This window comes from Trematomus bernacchii, unplaced genomic scaffold (assembly GCF_902827165.1).
Source record: "Trematomus bernacchii unplaced genomic scaffold, fTreBer1.1, whole genome shotgun sequence".
NCBI lineage: Eukaryota > Metazoa > Chordata > Actinopteri > Perciformes > Nototheniidae > Trematomus > Trematomus bernacchii.
In genome coordinates, this window is record NW_022987575.1 from 538,430 (window position 1) to 557,680 (window position 19,251).

At 41.5% G+C, this 19,251-nt stretch overlaps 1 protein-coding gene across 2 annotated transcripts; it reads right to left on the reverse strand.

Moving 5' to 3' along the window:
• Positions 1 to 1,652: 1,652 nt before the first annotated feature.
• LOC117479701 (prosaposin receptor GPR37-like) lies at positions 1,653 to 16,771 on the reverse strand. 2 transcript variants are annotated; one of them, XM_034126784.1, is made up of 3 exons: positions 15,326 to 16,771; positions 4,115 to 4,537; positions 1,653 to 3,939 (listed from the first exon to the last, which is right to left on the reverse strand). In XM_034126784.1, the coding sequence occupies exons 1-3, from the start codon at positions 16,385 to 16,387 to the stop codon at positions 3,526 to 3,528; spliced, it is 1,899 nt and encodes a 632-aa protein (XP_033982675.1). In that variant the 5' UTR covers positions 16,388 to 16,771; the 3' UTR covers positions 1,653 to 3,525. The 2 variants fall into 2 exon arrangements, with proteins under 2 accessions (XP_033982675.1, XP_033982676.1); XM_034126785.1 differs by having other exon boundaries at positions 3,526 to 3,936.
• Positions 16,772 to 19,251: the final 2,480 nt, after the last annotated feature.

Consider the following 19,251-nt stretch of genomic DNA (forward strand, 5'->3'; position numbering starts at 1 on the left):
GAGTCTGACGGTCAACAATGGAGACTGTGTCCTGAAGAAGAAGAAGCTCACTCTGTTCTTCAGTTTTCTTGGATTTGCTTGTTTTCTTCAGAGCATCTCTTCTTGTCTTGCAACAACAAAGAAGCCTCTTATTTTCAAATGTGGATACACATGCTAAGCTAACCTCTAGTTATAAAGATGTAGGATAAACTAAATAATCTGTAATTTCTCCTCTAGTGTTTAAACGTTATGAAACACATTGAGGTATAATCATTTTCTTAAGTCATATAAATTGTTTCATTATAAGGGACCTTATATTGCTCAAGTTCAGGTGTATATCAGTATGTAGTGTCTCTACTTTAAAGAGTCCTCTCCTGCTGATGTTCAGGTGTATATCAGTATGTAGTGTCTCTACTTTAAAGAGTCCTCTCCTGCTGATGTTCAGGTGTGTATCAGTATGTAGTGTCTCTACTTTAAAGAGTCCTCTCCTGCTGATGTTCAGGTGTATATCAGTATGTAGTGTCTCTACTTTAAAGAGTCCTCTCCTGCTGATGTTCAGGTGTATATCAGTATGTAGTGTCTCTACTTTAAAGAGTCCTCTCCTGCTGATGTTCAGGTGTGTATCAGTATGTAGTGTCTCTACTTTAAAGAGTCCTCTCCTGCTGATGTTCAGGTGTATATCAGTATGTAGTGTCTCTACTTTAAAGAGTCCTCTCCTGCTGATGTTCAGGTGTATATCAGTATGTAGTGTCTCTACTTTAAAGAGTCCTCTCCTGCTGATGTTCAGGTGTATATCAGTATGTAGTGTCTCTACTTTAAAGAGTCCTCTCCTGCTGATGTTCAGGTGTATATCAGTATGTAGTGTCTCTACTTTAAAGAGTCCTCTCCTGCTGATGTTCAGGTGTATATCAGTATGTAGTGTCTCTACTTTAAAGAGTCCTCTCCTGCTGATGTTCAGGTGTATATCAGTATGTAGTGTCTCTACTTTAAAGAGTCCTCTCCTGCTGATGTTCAGGTGTATATCAGTATGTAGTGTCTCTACTTTAAAGAGTCCTCTCCTGCTGATGTTCAGGTGTATATCAGTATGTAGTGTCTCTACTTTAAAGAGTCCTCTCCTGCTGATGTTCAGGTGTATATCAGTATGTAGTGTCTCTACTTTAAAGAGTCCTCTCCTGCTGATGTTCAGGTGTATATCAGTATGTAGTGTCTCTACTTTAAAGAGTCCTCTCCTGCTGATGTTCAGGTGTATATCAGTATGTAGTGTCTCTACTTTAAAGAGTCCTCTCCTGCTGATGTTCAGGTGTATATCAGTATGTAGTGTCTCTACTTTAAAGAGTCCTCTCCTGCTGATGTTCAGGTGTATATCAGTATGTAGTGTCTCTACTTTAAAGAGTCCTCTCCTGCTGATGTTCAGGTGTATATCAGTATGTAGTGTCTCTACTTTAAAGAGTCCTCTCCTGCTGATGTTCAGGTGTATATCAGTATGTAGTGTCTCTACTTTAAAGAGTCCTGTCCAATTGGATGTTTAAATTGTACTAAATGCTCTCAACTGTTAATTGTATATCTCATAAGTAAATGTAATACATATATATATATAATATGTCATAAACATGTACCGTCTAATTTCACCACCATTGTTCAGAAACATTTAAAAACATTTTAAAATAGTTCTTTAATTAAAGTGACATTTCTCTTGTGGCTAAAAAAACAAAAACAACAACAACAGTAACACATTGCAAACAGAGCAGAGTTTCACACACAGCATCAACAGCCATCCCACCGACTCACTCACAAGGAAATAAACATTCAATATAATAAAATCACAGCTGCTGATAGTGGACGTTGTTGACGATGAGTTGTTATGCCTACACAACAATTCAAGTGAGTACAACGATATTTTAGGAGTCTGTATTTTCGTCAAAATGTCCCCCGGAGAAAAAACAATGCATCTTGGCACTATTTAAAGGAAGTTCAAACACTGCAAGACCAATTAATTAAGGTTTTTGCAAAAAGAAAATTGCCTTAACAAAGACTTTTAGTGAGTTATTATCATGTCAGCTGAACAGAAACAAGACATTTTCTAAAGGGAAAACTGTGCAGATTCAGTAAGAAATCTGGTGAGTAAAATAAAAAGGAGGTCCTGATACAGCGATTTTCCTTCCTCCAAGACAAAATAGCAACTTTAACAATAACCATACATACGGAGGGTAACATTTCCAGTGAAAAAAGGTATAAAAACTGAATAATTTGTGTTTGAATCCAGCAGTTGTTTAGGGGAAAGTTAACAGCTGCTTGTAAGGTCAACACAATAACCCAGACTAACTAAAATAATCGTTTTTGTTCAAGGAAATTAAATTGAAAAGACAGACGCGTAAAATAAAGTCACTTATCTGGAAGACGTCAAACCACTTTTGTTTGTGATCACGACTTATTCTACTCCATGTCTGCCCTCAGCTTCTGTGAAATACAGTTTGATAAAGAAACAGTGCAGATTCAGTAAGAAATCTGGTGAGTCAAAAAATAAAAAGGAACTAAACAAATAAATGTGATAATAACTAATACTGTCTGTGAGATCTTTTATATATAAACTCTGTAAACAGTGAAGGACGGCTTCAGTCTGTCCGTCAGTAAACTCAAACGTGTCCAACAGTGTTTTAGGAGATCAGGAATTGACAGCCTGATGCGTCAACGCGTCCATCGACAAACTTCTCAGCAGGAGAGAGTCGTGCAGGGATGACGTATTTCTGTAGTGCGACCCTGAAGGCTTTGCAAAGGGACTCCCTTCACAAAAAGCCAATGGATTTAGGATTATTGGGGAAAATAAGCTCTGTGGCAAACAAACGTTTATGATTCTTAGACTTTTATGGAAATTAGGGAAGCACGATATTTGTCAAAGGCTAAATATGGCTTAAAATACAATTTTGAATGAATGACTGTGAAGCTGCAGAGATATCCCGGCGTAATAATTGTATTCTACAGACTTTTTATGTCACTTGTTAGACGCTTTTATCCAAAGTGATGATGATGGTCAATCCTCCTAATATCGTGAATCATACCGCGACTGCAATATCAGTCGAAAATAATCCCACTAAGTTATTTTTCTGTATTTGTCAACGTATTGTATGTCGTAGAATAAAACATGAAAAACTCTTCAGCTTGTGTTTACCACAGAACACATTCAAACAAACCATTGACTTCCAGACGAAGGAATCAGATATACAAACTCAATCCAAGGTTTTTAGGACTCATTTCCTTCCTGCACCACTCAATATGGACCCAGAACTTTCTAACGTATTTTATGCCATAGAATAAAACGTGAAAAACTCTTCAGCTTGTGTTAACCACAGAACACATTTACAACCTTTTAACCCAAAACACCTTCAAACAAACCATTGACTTCTAGATGAAGGAACCACAAATGCAAACTCAATCCAAGGTCTTCAACTCAAGTCGAAATCAAAGTCAGTCGCAGTCAAAGTCTTTTTTAGGACTCATTCCTTTCCTGCACCACTCTATAAGGACCCAGAATCTGTTGACTCCTCCTCCTCAGCAGTGCGTCCCCACGTGGCTGCAGGAGGCGGATGTGGACGGCTCCCCACGAAGCGTCCCAAACGGAGACAACTCCAGTTCGGCGGAGGTGATATCGTTCTCGTTGTCGCTGGTTTCGGTGTCGGAGCGCGACGACGTGCCGCATTCTTCGCAGCAGCAGCAGCAGCAGTCCAGGAAGGCTCTGGTGAACGGCTGGCAGAGCGAGAAGAGCAACACGGGCGTCACCGCAGACTTACAGAACAGCAGCATCTGGCTGACCAGCTGCAGGATGTCCAGTGTCCTGCGAGGGATTCCCGCCGCCATGTACGCCCAGATGATGTTGCAGATGTTCTCCGGGATGATGCAGAAGCCGTAGAGGATGGCCAACGCCACGACCGCGCAGTTCATCTGGCTCTCCAGCTGGATCTGCTTCTGAAGAGGAGATACGATGAGATACGATGAGATGAGATACAATAAGATAAGTCAAGATGGTCAAGATGGTCAAGATAAGTCAAGATAATTCAAGATAAGTCAAGATACTGTTAGTCAAGATAAGATAAGAAATGAATACAATAGAGAAAAGGAAAGAAAATGTCTCTTTTCTTACATTCTTGCTGCCTCGAACACACTCTCTCTCTGCGCGTCGGATCTTGCGTGCGGTGAGCAGCGAGCTGAAGATGGTGAAGAGCGTGGGGAGGCAGAAGTAGCATCCGAAGTACCACCAGAGACGGGCGCCATCATACGTCAGGCCGAGGACGTACAGCGTGTCCGGCAGATCGGTGGAGATCCGAACCACGCAGCGTTCGCACGGCTCTACGTTTGGCGGGTCGCTGTCCTCCGTCACCAGCTGTCGGATCAGAAGCTCGGGCAGCGCCAGCAGCAAGGCGCCGATCCAGATGACGGCCAGTTTGGCGGTGGTGGACGCCCAGTTCTCGATCATCTCGTAGTACATCTGCACGTTGGAGGCGGCGCGGAAACGGTCGATGCATAAAGCGCAGAGAGTGAAGGTCGTGACCCCGAGAGACGCCACCTGGTGGAGAAGAGGAGAGTGAGGTTAGACTTTGTAGGAAAACCTCAAATTCAGGTTCCTGCAACATTAGTCTTAATACAAAGAAGTGTAACAATTGCAGACATTTTAACCCAAGATGGAGACATTAAAGGTCCCCTATTATACTGTTTTTCATCAATATATTATAGGTCTCAGATATATACAGAGCCTGTCTCTGATTGGCTGAAACACCAAACAGATCATTGCAGCATTACCCATAATCCCCTCTGTTTCAGCCCTGTTTCCAAAGTGCTGATTCTCTGTCTGTTACTTAGATGAAAATAAGGAGCCCCTCCCCACGCCCCTCTGAGAGACATTTGGTTAAAAAGAACACAATGGTGCTCTAGGAGGAGATTCAGGTGATAAGGTGGGGGGGGGGTTACCTTGGTTGCTGATTGGCTAATGGTTACACAAGCCAAAACATCGTTATGACATCACAAAGTGGCCAAAATCTGATCAGCTCATTTTCAGACAGGTTTTTATAGAAATGGATCAAAAAGAGAGAGAATCTTTGTTCCTGAAACTTTCAGAGTCTCTTTACACAGAGGGGACACATGGTGATGAAGAAGAGACATGAAGAAGAGGGGACACATGTTGATGTAGAAGAGACATGAAGAAGAGGGGACACATGGTGATGTAGAAGAGACCTGAAGAAGAGGGGACACATGTTGATGTAGAAGAGACATGAAGAAGAGGGGACACATGTTGATGTAGAAGAGACATGAAGAAGAGGGGACACATGTTGATGTAGAAGAGACATGAAGAAGAGGGGACACATGTTGATGTAGAAGATACATGAAGAAGAGGGGACACATGGTGATGAAGAAGAGACATGAAGAAGAGGGGACACATGTTGATGTAGAAGAGACATGAAGAAGAGGGGACACATGTTGATGTAGAAGATACATGAAGAAGAGGGGACACATGGTGATGAAGAAGAGACATGAAGAAGAGGGGACACATGTTGATGTAGAAGAGACATGAAGAAGAGGGGACACATGTTGATGTAGAAGAGACATGAAGAAGAGGGGACACATGTTGATGTAGAAGAGACATGAAGAAGAGGGGACACATGTTGATGTAGAAGAGACATGAAGAAGAGGGGACACATGTTGATGTAGAAGAGACATGAAGAAGAGGGGGACACATGTTGATGAAGAAGAGACATGAAGAAGAGGGGACACATGTTGATGTAGAAGAGACATGAAGAAGAGGGGACACATGTTGATGTAGAAGAGACATGAAGAAGAGGGGACACATGTTGATGTAGAAGAGACATGAAGAAGAGGGGACACATGTTGATGAAGAAGAGACATGAAGAAGAGGGGACACATGTTGATGTAGAAGAGACATGAAGAAGAGGGGACACATGTTGATGTAGAAGAGACATGAAGAAGAGGGGACACATGTTGATGTAGAAGAGACATGAAGAAGAGGGGACACATGTTGATGTAGAAGAGACATGAAGAAGAGGGGACACATGTTGATGTAGAAGACATGAAGAGAGGGGACACATGGTGATGAAGAAGAGACATGAAGAAGAGGGGACACATGTTGATGTAGAAGAGACATGAAGAAGAGGGGACACATGTTGATGTAGAAGAGACATGAAGAAGAGGGGACACATGCTGATGTAGAAGAGACATGAAGAAGAGGGGACACATGGTGATGTAGAAGAGACATGAAGAAGAGGGGACACATGTTGATGTAGAAGAGACATGAAGAAGAGGGGACACATGTTGATGTAGAAGAGACATGAAGAAGAGGGGACACATGTTGATGTAGAAGAGACATGAAGAAGAGGGGACACATGTTGATGTAGAAGATACATGAAGAAAAGGGGGACACATGGTGATGAAGAAGAGACATGAAGAAGAGGGGACACATGTTGATGTAGAAGAGACATGAAGAAGAGGGGACACATGTTGATGTAGAAGATACATGAAGAAGAGGGGACACATGGTGATGAAGAAGAGACATGAAGAAGAGGGGACACATGTTGATGTAGAAGAGACATGAAGAAGAGGGGACACATGTTGATGTAGAAGAGACATGAAGAAGAGGGGACACATGTTGATGTAGAAGAGACATGAAGAAGAGGGGACACATGTTGATGTAGAAGAGACATGAAGAAGAGGGGACACATGTTGATGTAGAAGAGACATGAAGAAGAGGGGACACATGTTGATGAAGAAGAGACATGAAGAAGAGGGGACACATGTTGATGTAGAAGAGACATGAAGAAGAGGGGACACATGTTGATGTAGAAGAGACATGAAGAAGAGGGGACACATGTTGATGTAGAAGAGACATGAAGAAGAGGGGACACATGTTGATGAAGAAGAGACATGAAGAAGAGGGGACACATGTTGATGTAGAAGAGACATGAAGAAGAGGGGACACATGTTGATGTAGAAGAGACATGAAGAAGAGGGGACACATGTTGATGTAGAAGAGACATGAAGAAGAGGGGACACATGTTGATGTAGAAGAGACATGAAGAAGAGGGGACACATGTTGAAGAAGAGGGGACACATGTTGATGTAGAAGAGACATGAAGAAGAGGGGACACATGTTGATGTAGAAGAGACATGAAGAAGAGGGGACACATGTTGATGTAGAAGAGACATGAAGAAGAGGGGACACATGTTGATGTAGAAGATACATGAAGAAGAGGGGACACATGGTGATGAAGAAGAGACATGAAGAAGAGGGGACACATGTTGATGTAGAAGAGACATGAAGAAGAGGGGACACATGTTGATGTAGAAGAGACATGAAGAAGAGGGGGACACATGTTGATGTAGAAGATACATGAAGAAGAGGGGACACATGGTGATGAAGAAGAGACATGAAGAAGAGGGGACACATGTTGATGTAGAAGAGACATGAAGAAGAGGGGACACATGTTGATGTAGAAGAGACATGAAGAAGAGGGGACACATGTTGATGTAGAAGAGACATGAAGAAGAGGGGACACATGTTGATGAAGAAGAGACATGAAGAAGAGGGGACACATGTTGATGTAGAAGAGACATGAAGAAGAGGGGACACATGTTGATGTAGAAGAGACATGAAGAAGAGGGGACACATGTTGATGTAGAAGAAACATGAAGAAGAGAGGACACATGTTGATGTAGAAGAGACATGAAGAAGAGGGGACACATGTTGATGAAGAAGAGACATGAAGAAGAGGGGACACATGTTGATGTAGAAGAGACATGAAGAAGAGGGGACACATGTTGATGTAGAAGAGACATGAAGAAGAGGGGACACATGTTGATGTAGAAGAGACATGAAGAAGAGGGGACACATGTTGATGTAGAAGAGACATGAAGAAGAGGGGACACATGTTGAAGAAGAGGGGACACATGTTGATGTAGAAGAGACATGAAGAAGAGAGGACACATGTTGATGAAGAAGAGATATGAAGAAGAGGGGACACATGTTGATGTAGAAGAGACATGGAGAAGAGGGGACACATGTTGATGTAGAAGAGACATGGAGAAGAGGGGACACATGTTGATGTAGAAGAGACATGAAGAAGAGGGGACACATGTTGATGAAGAAGAGATATGAAGAAGAGGGGACACATGTTGATGTAGAAGAGACATGAAGAAGAGAGGACACATGTTGATGAAGAAGAGATATGAAGAAGAGGGGACACATGTTGATGTAGAAGAGACATGAAGAAGAGGGGACACATGTTGAAGAAGAGGGGACACATGTTGATGTAGAAGAGACATGGAGAAGAGGGGACACATGTTGATGTAGAAGAGACATGAAGAAGAGGGGACACATGTTGATGTAGAAGAGACATGAAGAAGAGGGGACACATGTTGATGTAGAAGAGACATGAAGAAGAGGGGACACATGTTGATGAAGAAGAGATATGAAGAAGAGGGGACACATGTTGATGTAGAAGAGACATGAAGAAGAGGGGACACATGTTGATGTAGAAGAGACATGAAGAAGAGGGGACACATGTTGATGTAGAAGAGACATGAAGAAGAGGGGACACATGTTGATGTAGAAGAGACATGAAGAAGAGGGGACACATGTTGATGTAGAAGAGACATGAAGAAGAGGGGACACATGTTGATGTAGAAGAGAGATGAAGAAGAGGGGACACATGTTGGTGAAGAAGAGACATGAAGAAGAGGGGACACATGTTGATGTAGAAGAGAGATGAAGAAGAGGGGACACATGTTGATGTAGAAGAGACATGAAGAAGAGGGGACACATGTTGATGTAGAAGAGACATGAAGAAGAGGGGACACATGTTGATGTAGAAGAGACATGAAGAAGAGGGGACACATGTTGATGTAGAAGAGACATGAAGAAGAGGATTTTCCATAACAGGTGACCTTTAATAATGAGAAGTGCAACATAAAAAATATATATATACATATTGACCATATGAAAATGTAGACCTAAGATGGAGATGTCAAGAATATTTTGGAGAACAAAAATTCAAAAACATTTGAGTTTTAAGTTTGAATTTTCTAAAGAGTTGTGTTTGGACTTTAAACGTTGCTCTAAATCCTGTTCTAATTAACATATTATAAATATTATTTTATATTTGCCAATCATAACATTCAACTGCTCTCAACTGTTTACTTATAGGAGGTTAGAAATATGTCTTAAAAATTACAAATGTATTCCTGTGAAATGTTTCCATGACTTGAAAACTAATTTTCAAATCAAATTCAGACTTTATTATAAAACACATGAATCTTTATTCCCCCTCAAACTATTTCACCAAGCTTTCACGATCAGAAGATACTGTAAATGACTTTATTTGACCTCACTGTGATACTGGAGCACGAAGGAGACTAAAAACTGAGCTGAGTCTGTAAACGTGTTAATGCTGCTTCACAGAGCAGCTGGTGTGTCTGCAGCAAACAGTTCACTGTGTGTGTGTGTGTGTGTGTGTGTGTGTGTGTGTGTGTGTGTGTGTGTGTGTGTGTGTGTGTGTGCGTGTGCGTGTGCGTGTGCGTGTGCGTGTGCGTGTGCGTGTGCGTGTGCGTGTGCGTGTGTGTGTGTGTGGACAGAGCGACGCTGCTGACAGTCATAAACAACATGATGTCACTTCCTGTCTAGCTGCTACTCCTCTAGCTTCTGTCAGTCAAAACATTATCACTTTGGTATCAAAATAAATCGTGTCCATGTGGTTTAATGTCGATATTCAAAGAAAAAATATAATATTTAAATATGAAAACATCCTGATTTTAACAAAGGACTTGCTAAATAGCATTAAAAAACTGCAGTGCAATTAAAGACGCACAATTTCAAATGTTTAGTCCATAATCTCTGCTGTGTTAAATCACATAATTCAAAATGTGCATAACAACATGAATGGATGGGACACAACCACAATTTGAAATGTATGAAAGGAAAACATATTGATTATATTTGTGGGTTTAATAATCTTAAGCAACAGAAGTGAAGTCTCGATGTTTGTCTGATTTTAGGAACATGATATCTATCTAACCCCTAATTGAATATATCAGAGCGTAAAAAGCATGAAATAGTGGTTTATAAGTGCAGGTAAATCAGAGACATTAGATCATTATTTGATGTCCAGATACATGGAGTAATTGTTGCGGTGAAGTCTTATTTATTCATATTTTATTAAGATGTAAGTGTGTGTTTTGTTATTAATTTGGAACTAAATGAAAGGACAGTCTACACTTAAATTAGATAATAAAAATAAGTGAGGAAAATGTTAAATAGAGAGGCGAAGTCTCGCCCTTCTACTTCCGACCCATGGGAACTTATTTCGGAAGTTAATGGGGAGAGAAAACGTCCGATCCCGTTTGAATTGTGCCACGAATTACACATGTGATGTTTGTCAATCTTAAAAAATAATTTCCACGTCAAAAAAGTCACAGTTTGTCGTAAAACTGTTGAAATATAAGACTATGAAAAATACGCATCTAGAAAGACTACAAATCCCAGAGTCCTGGTCCCGCATGCTGGCTCTTACGGAACCGACTAACTTCGCATCATTCTGACAGAAAGAAGTGAAATGTGCCAACGTGACGGCCGTCTTGGTGTGTGGTGCGAGACGGGAGATGTAGTTCATTGAGCGGTTTCACACAAAAAAAAGTGGTACTTCTCAGTTTTACGACACATTTAAAAGAAATTGACTTTTTTTTTTTTTTTTTTTTTTTTTTTACTAAAATGATCTTTTAAATGGACAAACATCATATGTGTAATTCGTGGCACAATTCAAACGGGATCAAAAGATAATCTTTCTCTCTCCATTGACTTCAATACATACTTTTCTCTGAAATAATGTCCCATGGAGGTCAACCGGAAGGGGAGGGACTTCTCCTCTCTATACGCTGACAGTTGGAGATCAGTAGATCATTAACGTCCTCATGTAGGTCATCTCCTCAAACAAAGAGCTGCTGCTGCTAAGAGCATTAAACTCAACAAACACATCGTTTACAATAAAAAGCTTTAAAAAACATGCTAACCTGCTGCTAACGTTCACATATCTGACATATCAGCGGATTTAAAACACGTCAATATTGTTGACTTCCGCTCAACTTCAACACCGGGATTACAGACGCATGTTGAACTGCACGGACAGAAGTATGTGGAGCGCTGAAGCTTTGTTATTCAAAATCCATTCTTTCTAAAACTGGCTGCAACGATTCGTCACCATTTTGCCCCAAAAGCAGCATAACGGTCCTAAACTGACGGTCTACAGAGAGAAGAACGGATCCTTCCTACAACCAGGACTTGGTTAAACCATGCGCTCTAGAACGGCCACTTAGCGCTGCATCGGCCAATCAGCTCGCTCCCTCACTGTTAGTGGGAATCAGGTAACCCTCTGATAAACCATTACTCACACCAGGTGCTTTCTATCATGCTTTTAATTATTTTACTCCCATTGTGTTATTTGATATTGTATGTATTGCCTGTACAGCACTTTGGTCAACTGAGGTTGTTTTACATGTGCTATATAAATAAATAAAGATTGAGATTGAACCCTCAACAAAAACACACCCGTTTGCAGCAGGGTCAAAATGGTGGAACGAGCTCCACGTTGATATCAGGACAGCAGAGAGTCTAAACGTCTTCAGCAGAATGAAAACCAAGCTGTTTCAACTGCACTTTGGTCCTTAAAATACAAACTAAATCCTTATCATTTCTTTATCTTGTACTTCAAAAGGTTTAGCTAATTTGAAGGTAATGTCCTAAGGCTCTGTTTAATAAAAGGTAGTGTTGTGTAATGGCGTTTATGTCTGCCTGATGGTTGGTTCCAGTTTCCCTCAAACATGTTGGAGAGCGTTGAGGTGCGCAAACAAGTGAAGTTATTCGGCACCAAACAGAAAAACTATTTATTTTTGGAGTTGGCTTTGTGCAGAAACTCCCATAACGTTTTAAGTATATCATATGATGTCATCCTGCAGCTTTAAGATTTCCTTAAAGGGGACCTATCATGCAAAATGCACTTTTGTACGTCTTTTATACATGAATATGTGTCCCCGGTGTTCCAGGGAACTCACCAAGTGTCAGAAAACACAACCCTCTCTATTTTCCTCCATACCCAAATCCAGTGGCGTCGCCTGGCCTGGGCATCCGGGGCTTTAGCCCCGGATGTTTTTTCTGTAGCCCCGGACAATTCTCCCTCAATAATATAATACATTAACCATGCTTTACGTGAACCTCATCATGACACAAGAGAGGACGGCAGCACTGTAATTTCCCGTGTTCAGTGAATGCAACAGAGGCATGACACCAGACCAATCAGAGAGTTGCATGGAAATAAACGTGTGCTTGTGTCATTCAAGCTCGGCTCTGTGTGTGTGGCAATAGCGCATTTAGTGTGATAGAGAGAGAGAGAGAGAGGGAGAGAGGGTCCGGTGTCAGCATGGACCGTGTTGTTAGCATCTGGTTAGCTAGCTGCACTAACGGACATAAGGAGCTGTTTGTTCCACAACAAGCTGGAGGAGAGTCCTCTCCTCTCAGACTGAGGGGCTCAGGTGAGCTAAAGGACTCTCTGAGTGTTTAGATAGTTAACTTTAGTCTAAGTTATCTCAGTGGGTCTCAAACGGTTTGGTCACAAATTATTCAAAAGATTATTTCCGCGGCACACCTTCATATGATCATTATAGTTATTAAAAAAAAGAGAATAAAGGAAAAACAGTTATGAAATACTATATGGCAGTAAAACAAGAATAGAGTTTAAAAGGGGAGTGATTAGTAAAATATCCATAAAGAAAAAGTACATCTGTTTACAGTTCTGCTTCATATGGGTGTTGAGAGAGGAACATAGATCTCTTCATTTTGCTCTCAAAGTGCACCAGATTGATGCATTTAACTTCAATATTTAAAAAAAAATCTTCCCGGGGGAGCATCCCCCCGGACCCCCCTAGAGGAGGTGAGCCACCCACTCATAAAAAATACCACTTTACCCCTGCCTATATGCCGTGAGCTGATTATCGAGCCTTCATTGTAACAGTCGCGGGTGTACTGTGTGTGTGCGTGTGGGGAGTGTTGCAGTAAAAAATGCCACTGTAGTGCCGCCGCCACTGTGGGCTAAGCCCCGAATGTTTTCAGGTCCAGGCGACGCCCCTGCCCAAATCTCTAAAAAAGGGGCTGCAACGGATCTGATAAAAACTGATCCAGATTTGAACACTGTCCTGACGTCAGGACGGTGGCGCTACGGCTATTGGGCCAACTCCACCAATCAGGAGGAGACAGCCACGGCCATTGCCGTTCGAAAGCGCTGGAGACGCTGTAGTACATATGCCAGGCCAGTAGGTGGTGCTGTTCTCACAGAATCTGCCCTTGCTAAAACAGAGCTAAAAAATGTCAAATTGAGCAAAATGAGGCATGGCTAAAATGCATGATCTGTTTGGTATTTTGAAAAAAAAAATGTATAAATATGCCTTATATAGGTATGGTCCTACACTATATTATTCAAATATAGCATGATAGGTCCACTTTAAGTGAGAACAAACGGACAGATTGATGTTGAAACCAAAAGAAGATCTGAACTATGAACGTCCAAATATATCCAGATCTGAACGTAGAGGAGGGGTCGCTGTCTGATCTCAGTCTGACACACTCTTCATTAATCCTGATCTCCTCTCTGATTGGACGGCAGGATGCTCAGCAGGTGTCGTGTTGTTGACTCTGATCAGATTAAAAGACATTAGGGCGACATTAAACCTGACTAAACCCTGAGTGCAGTCTGGAGACACTCTTTGAAGTCTAATCAACCTCATTTCCACATTACCAACTAAAGCTCATGAACACATCGAGGTCCGAAGAACGACTCCCAAAATCTGGAAATGGGAATATCGGAGGAGAAGGAAATGGATCATCGTCTGAGTGCCAGTCTAGTTATCACAGTATAATTAAATCAGTTAGTTTTAAACCACAAAAACGTTTAATGATCTATTTCAGACATTCAGAAATGTTAAATATTGTCTTATTATCAATCTGCCATTTTGTTTGAGTTTGAATTATCCAAAAATTTGTTTAGTTTCCAAGTGCTAATCACGCAGAAGGAGGTTCAATGCCAACAAGAAACTATATTTTGTAATACTTGATGTAATACTGAACAATTCTGAAAAATAATGTGTTATAAGGCTGTTAATGTCTGTTTAACATCACCATACTACATTTTTTATATCAGTAGACCTGGGCGATAGAAAATCATACATCACGATATTTTTTATCAATTATTTCAAACTATATTGTAGGGTTGACTATTGGCGCTTTCACAAAATATTCATACAATGAGATAATTGAAAAAAGTAACAACAGTCTGGTGAATGTAGAAAAATGATTCCTTAACGCAGCCTTTAAAACCATGTGATTTTATAATATCCAACACTACGAGGATATCTCATCTCATATCACGATATCAAAATAATATCGATATTGTCCAACCTTCACGAATTCACGAAGAGCAGAGATGGCAAAAGTACACACATCCTTTACTCAAGTAGAAGTACAGATACTCGTGTTTAAAAATACTCTGGTGAAAGTAGAAGTACTGACTAAACTTCTTTACTCAAGTAAAAGTAAAGAGGGCTTTGAAATGTACTTCAGTAAAAAGTACCCATAACTAGCAGCTGTTTTAAAGAGTACCTGACCTCCCTTTATATTAATAGAACAATAATGTCATTGTTAGCTAATGAATGTTTCCATGCTGAACAACGGCAACATGACAACGTTTTCATTGGTCCCTCTTCTTTAGAGAAGACCAGGAAATGATGGATACACGGATCGTGTTCAAATCAATAGGCACGCAATGACTCTAAATAATAATGATCACGCCACCAAACACACATTCAAACTAAAGGAACCAGCCTGTTTGGAAAATGAGAGAAGTAGAAAGTACAGGTATTTGTGTTCAACATGTAAGAAGTAGAAAGTACAGGTATTTGTGTTCAACATGTAAGAAGTAGAAAGTACAGGTATTTGTGTTCAACATGTAAGAAGTAGAAAGTACAGGTATTTGTGTTCAACATGTAAGAAGTAGAAAGTACAGGTATTTGTGTTCAACATGTAAGAAGTAGAAAGTACAGGTATTTGTGTTCAACATGTAAGAAGTAGAAAGTACAGGTATTTGTGTTCAACATGTAAGAAGTAAAAGTAAAAAGTCGTCAGAAAAATAAGTAGTGGAGTAAAGTACTGATACCAGAAAAATGTACTTAAAGTATTTGTACTCCACTACTTCCCACCTCTGACGACGAGTTACTTCCGGTTTGAACCCCCCCCCCCCGTCTCTTATCTCACCTCCAGGTAGGGGATGATCCTGCACGAGAGCTCCCCCAGCAGCCAGTTCTTGGTGAGCTCGTGGAAGAGCACGAGCGGCAGGCAGAAGAAGATGATGATGAAGTCCCAGAGCGCGAGGTTGGCCAGCAGCGAGTTGGAGATGCTCCTCATGTAGTAGTTGTGACACACGATGCACATCAGAGACACGTTCCCGATGATGCCCACGCTGAAGATGAGCGCGGAGAAGATAAGGATCGCGTACGCGCCGCACGCCTCCGCGGTCACCGGGTAGAAAGGGTTCTTCAGCTGCTTCCGGCGCGTGCGTGGGATCACCGGAGTGGTGTCGGGATAGTCCGGCACAGAATACTCTTCCTCCACCTCATAGTCCGTGGAGTTTAAGGGGGGTTCGGCCTCTTGTTCCTGCGCCATGGAGGCTTCGTCCGCGTCACTTCGCTTCCTTCTGCTGCGTTTCGCGCTTCGCTTCTGCCGAAACGTGCGTCCATGTTGGGTTTTTTCAAGCACTTCTCCCGGTTTGCATCCATTACTCACATCAGGCGTCTTTATAGCCGTGTGTAAAGCTTCCCGTTCGCGTAGGATGTGCTGCGATCCGTGTTGCGCGTCGCTTTTACGCACCTGTGATCCAAACGGCACAGAGGGTGACCGCCTGTGCCGCCTGTTGTGTCCAATCCTTGTCAAGTTACAAGTGCTTCCATGTTTTGTTCCAATCACTTCTCCCTGTTTGCACCCACTACTCTCATTGGGTTTGTTTATATCCGTGCGTAAAGCTTCGTGAACACGCTCTCCGTTTTGCGCGTCGCTTTTACGCACAGCGCGCCCGGGTGTCTGTGTCCCCAGCAGCTCAGAGGGTGACAGATTTACAGTCTCCAGCCCCGAGGGCTCTGCACCGCCCGTCCTCTCATTGTCCTCCCCGGTTACTGTGCGCCATCTCCGGCTCTGCGCACTCCTCTCAGCGGCTGTGGATGCAAAGTGAGGGCTGAAAGTCGGCTTTGTTTTGTGGATCTGAGTCGCGAAGGCCTCGCTGCACAGCCACAAACACAGAAACCCCGAAAATGGAAGCAGCATCGTGTGATTCTGTCTAACCCGTGACTTCGAAATGGTTCCAAAATGATCGATCCATCCCTGGTTTTTGACAAAAAAAGCGAAAATATCAACTTTAACTGCGATCAGTTTTCCTTCATCTTTGCGCGTAAAAAGCTTCCACTAACTCTTTGGTGGTGTATCAGAGGTGCACCTGTTTGGTTTGGGTGCGTCCCGGAGCAGCTCCAGTCTGGAGGCATCACCAAAGAGACCAGAGCGGAATAGTTTCCTCAAACTGGGTGGGAAAAAAAGTTAACTGACCGTTCAGATCCTCCGTAGCTAAAAGGTGTTGAATGAACCCGGGGAAAGTCCACCTTCGTCCCGGGAGGATTCTGTGAGAACAGCCGCTCCTGGGCGCTCAGAGGCCGGGGGGAGAGAGAGGGGAAATGCGGCCAGTGGAGACCCCGAGCTCCGTGTGAGAGAAAAGAGGAACAGAGAGAGGAGGAGGAGAAAAAGGGGGGAGGGAGGGGGAGGGGGAGGGGGTCATCTGTCAAACCTCTGATCCGATTATAAACTGTTCAAATAACACACTGAGATTAATCTGGGATATCATGTGGGAATTACAATTTCAAAATCAGTTATTTGTTTTATGTCAAAGATAAAGTTATTTTGGGCAATTTTGATAAAGTCACACTGATATCAATTAGCAGTGTTAAAAACATATATTACAATTTACCATTTTAAGACAATACATGTTGTAGTGTTTAGTATCTTCATCATGCAGCATTATTACCTTTACTTAGCACTGAGCAGGAACTTAGAAACACCGGTCAACTGATCTAACGCTTTTAAATAATACATAAACAAAAAGACAAATACCGAAAGATATTTCTTTCAGATAAACCTTTTTCCTACTTGCATTTGTCATACAATAACTAATAAACACAGGTTATTACAGTAACAGTTATCGATACTTAAAGAAAGTAAAATATTACTTTCTATTATTGGACATAGACTAACTTTATACAACGAACACAAAAACCCACACATTTCTAAATAACTGTATAGCAGTAAATTGTGATCTGTGTTATAAATGCCTTTTAAGTTTTGGGAATAGTTGTAGTAATACGTAAAAAAGTTCCAGTGATGAAATGTTATCTGGGTTTCTCTTGTGTTTAAAGGCAAGATCATTGAATTCACTGCGAGTGTAAATACTTAGAGGCTTTGGCGCCATCCAGCGTACACTCTGGGTATTACACCAGCTCTCTCCCGAGAAACTCATGAAAAGTGAACTCTAGATCTCCGTGGTTCCTCACAGGACAAAGCTACAACCATTTGATGATTTTATGGAATATGATGCATAACTGTAAATTAAACTAGCCGACAGTATGTCAACCACGAGCAATAACTTAAAGCAGGAGAAAAATGCTGAAATTGTAAAACATATCTGGAAAATATGCCAATAAAGTCTGGAAACGATCTGAAAATTAAATTAAAAATATCTGAAAACTACTTGAAAAAATGTCTGAAATTTAAACGGAAATAATTCGGAAAATTGAATGAAAACATTCTGGAAATGTAACGAAGATTATATAAAAAATATCTGAAAATGTTACGGAAAATATCTGAAAATTATATGAAAGTTATCGGAAAATGAAACAAAAAATCTGAAAAAAATCATGCAAAATAAATCTGAAAATTATATGAAAAATATCTGAAAGTATATGAAATGTCTTCTGAAAATAGAGCACGATGAAGTGACTAAACCAGCCAACTGTAGTAAAATGCAACAGTAATACTAATCCAGAAGCATCAACTATAATATTAAAACTAAACTACATTTACTTGTATTTTAAACACATTTAGTTGATAATACTTACATAGTTTGAATTGTAGTGAATTCCTTTCCTGTGTCACCTCTGCATAACATGAACAACTAAAAGGGAAATGTGACAGCAGAACCAGAAAAAACTAAATCTGCTCGATACAGTTTGTATTTTTGTACTTAGTTACCATCATGTGATTGCACTCTGCAGAATATATATCTTAAAGGCCCATGTCATGGCCATTTCTACTGATCATAATTCCATAGTTGAGGTCTACTAGAATATATTTAAATTGTGCAATTTTCCAAACTCACATTGGTTTCTCATACAGCATCTCTGTATAGTATGGGTATTCACTCTCTGTCCTAAATGGCTTGTTGGAGCTCCTCCCCCCCCCCCCCTCCCTGTGAGCCCAGTGTGCTCTGATTGGTCGGGACGTTGCGAGGCTCGTTGCTGCTGCGACAGGACAGGCTTCCGGGTCAGCGATACAGCGAGACACAGCGAAACTCATCCTGAGCACACACAAACACTCACAGCCGAAGTGAAAACAATAAGTGTGGCTTGATATTGAGTTAGAAAAAGGTTTATAACGCTGTGAGAATGGGTCTGCAGAGAGCATCTCTCCGCCATCCCAACTCGTCTATTACCAGCGTTCAGGGAGCTCTATGCAAGTCAATGGGGACTCCCTGTTAGTTAGCTAAGGGATCCTGGTGTGTGAGGTGCTCCACAGATTGGTCCATTTGGGCCAATCCGGTCATGTGTTGTTGATTTGGGTGTTCACACATCACAGAACCCAGGAAGTAAACAATGGAAAATGAGAAATGTCCAACGAGGCGTTCTGGGGCAGCATAGACAGGTCTTTTCTGTGTTAGAGTTTTACTCACTACAGGGTGTACTTTGAGGGTTTTGACTCTGCAGACCGTTCACATGCAGACAAACCTTCATAACACACAAGGGGCCGGGTAATAACCGGAAAAGCATGACATGGGCCCTTTAAGGATAAAAACAAGTGTTAAATAAATCATGCGTCATGTGGTCAGCTGAGCAGCAGAGGGCGCTGTGACTCCACAAAACAGTATGTTG

Coding starts and splice junctions, on each gene's coding strand:
- LOC117479701 (XM_034126784.1), bottom strand. CDS start 16,387: ATGCTGCTTCCATTTTCGGGGTTTCTGTGTTTGTGGCTGTGCAGCGAG. Junction 4,538..15,325: donor GGATCATCCCCTACCTGGAG/GTGAGATAAGAG, acceptor CTTCTCCACCAG/GTGGCGTCTCTCGGGGTCAC. Junction 3,940..4,114: donor GTGTTCGAGGCAGCAAGAAT/GTAAGAAAAGAG, acceptor TCTCCTCTTCAG/AAGCAGATCCAGCTGGAGAG.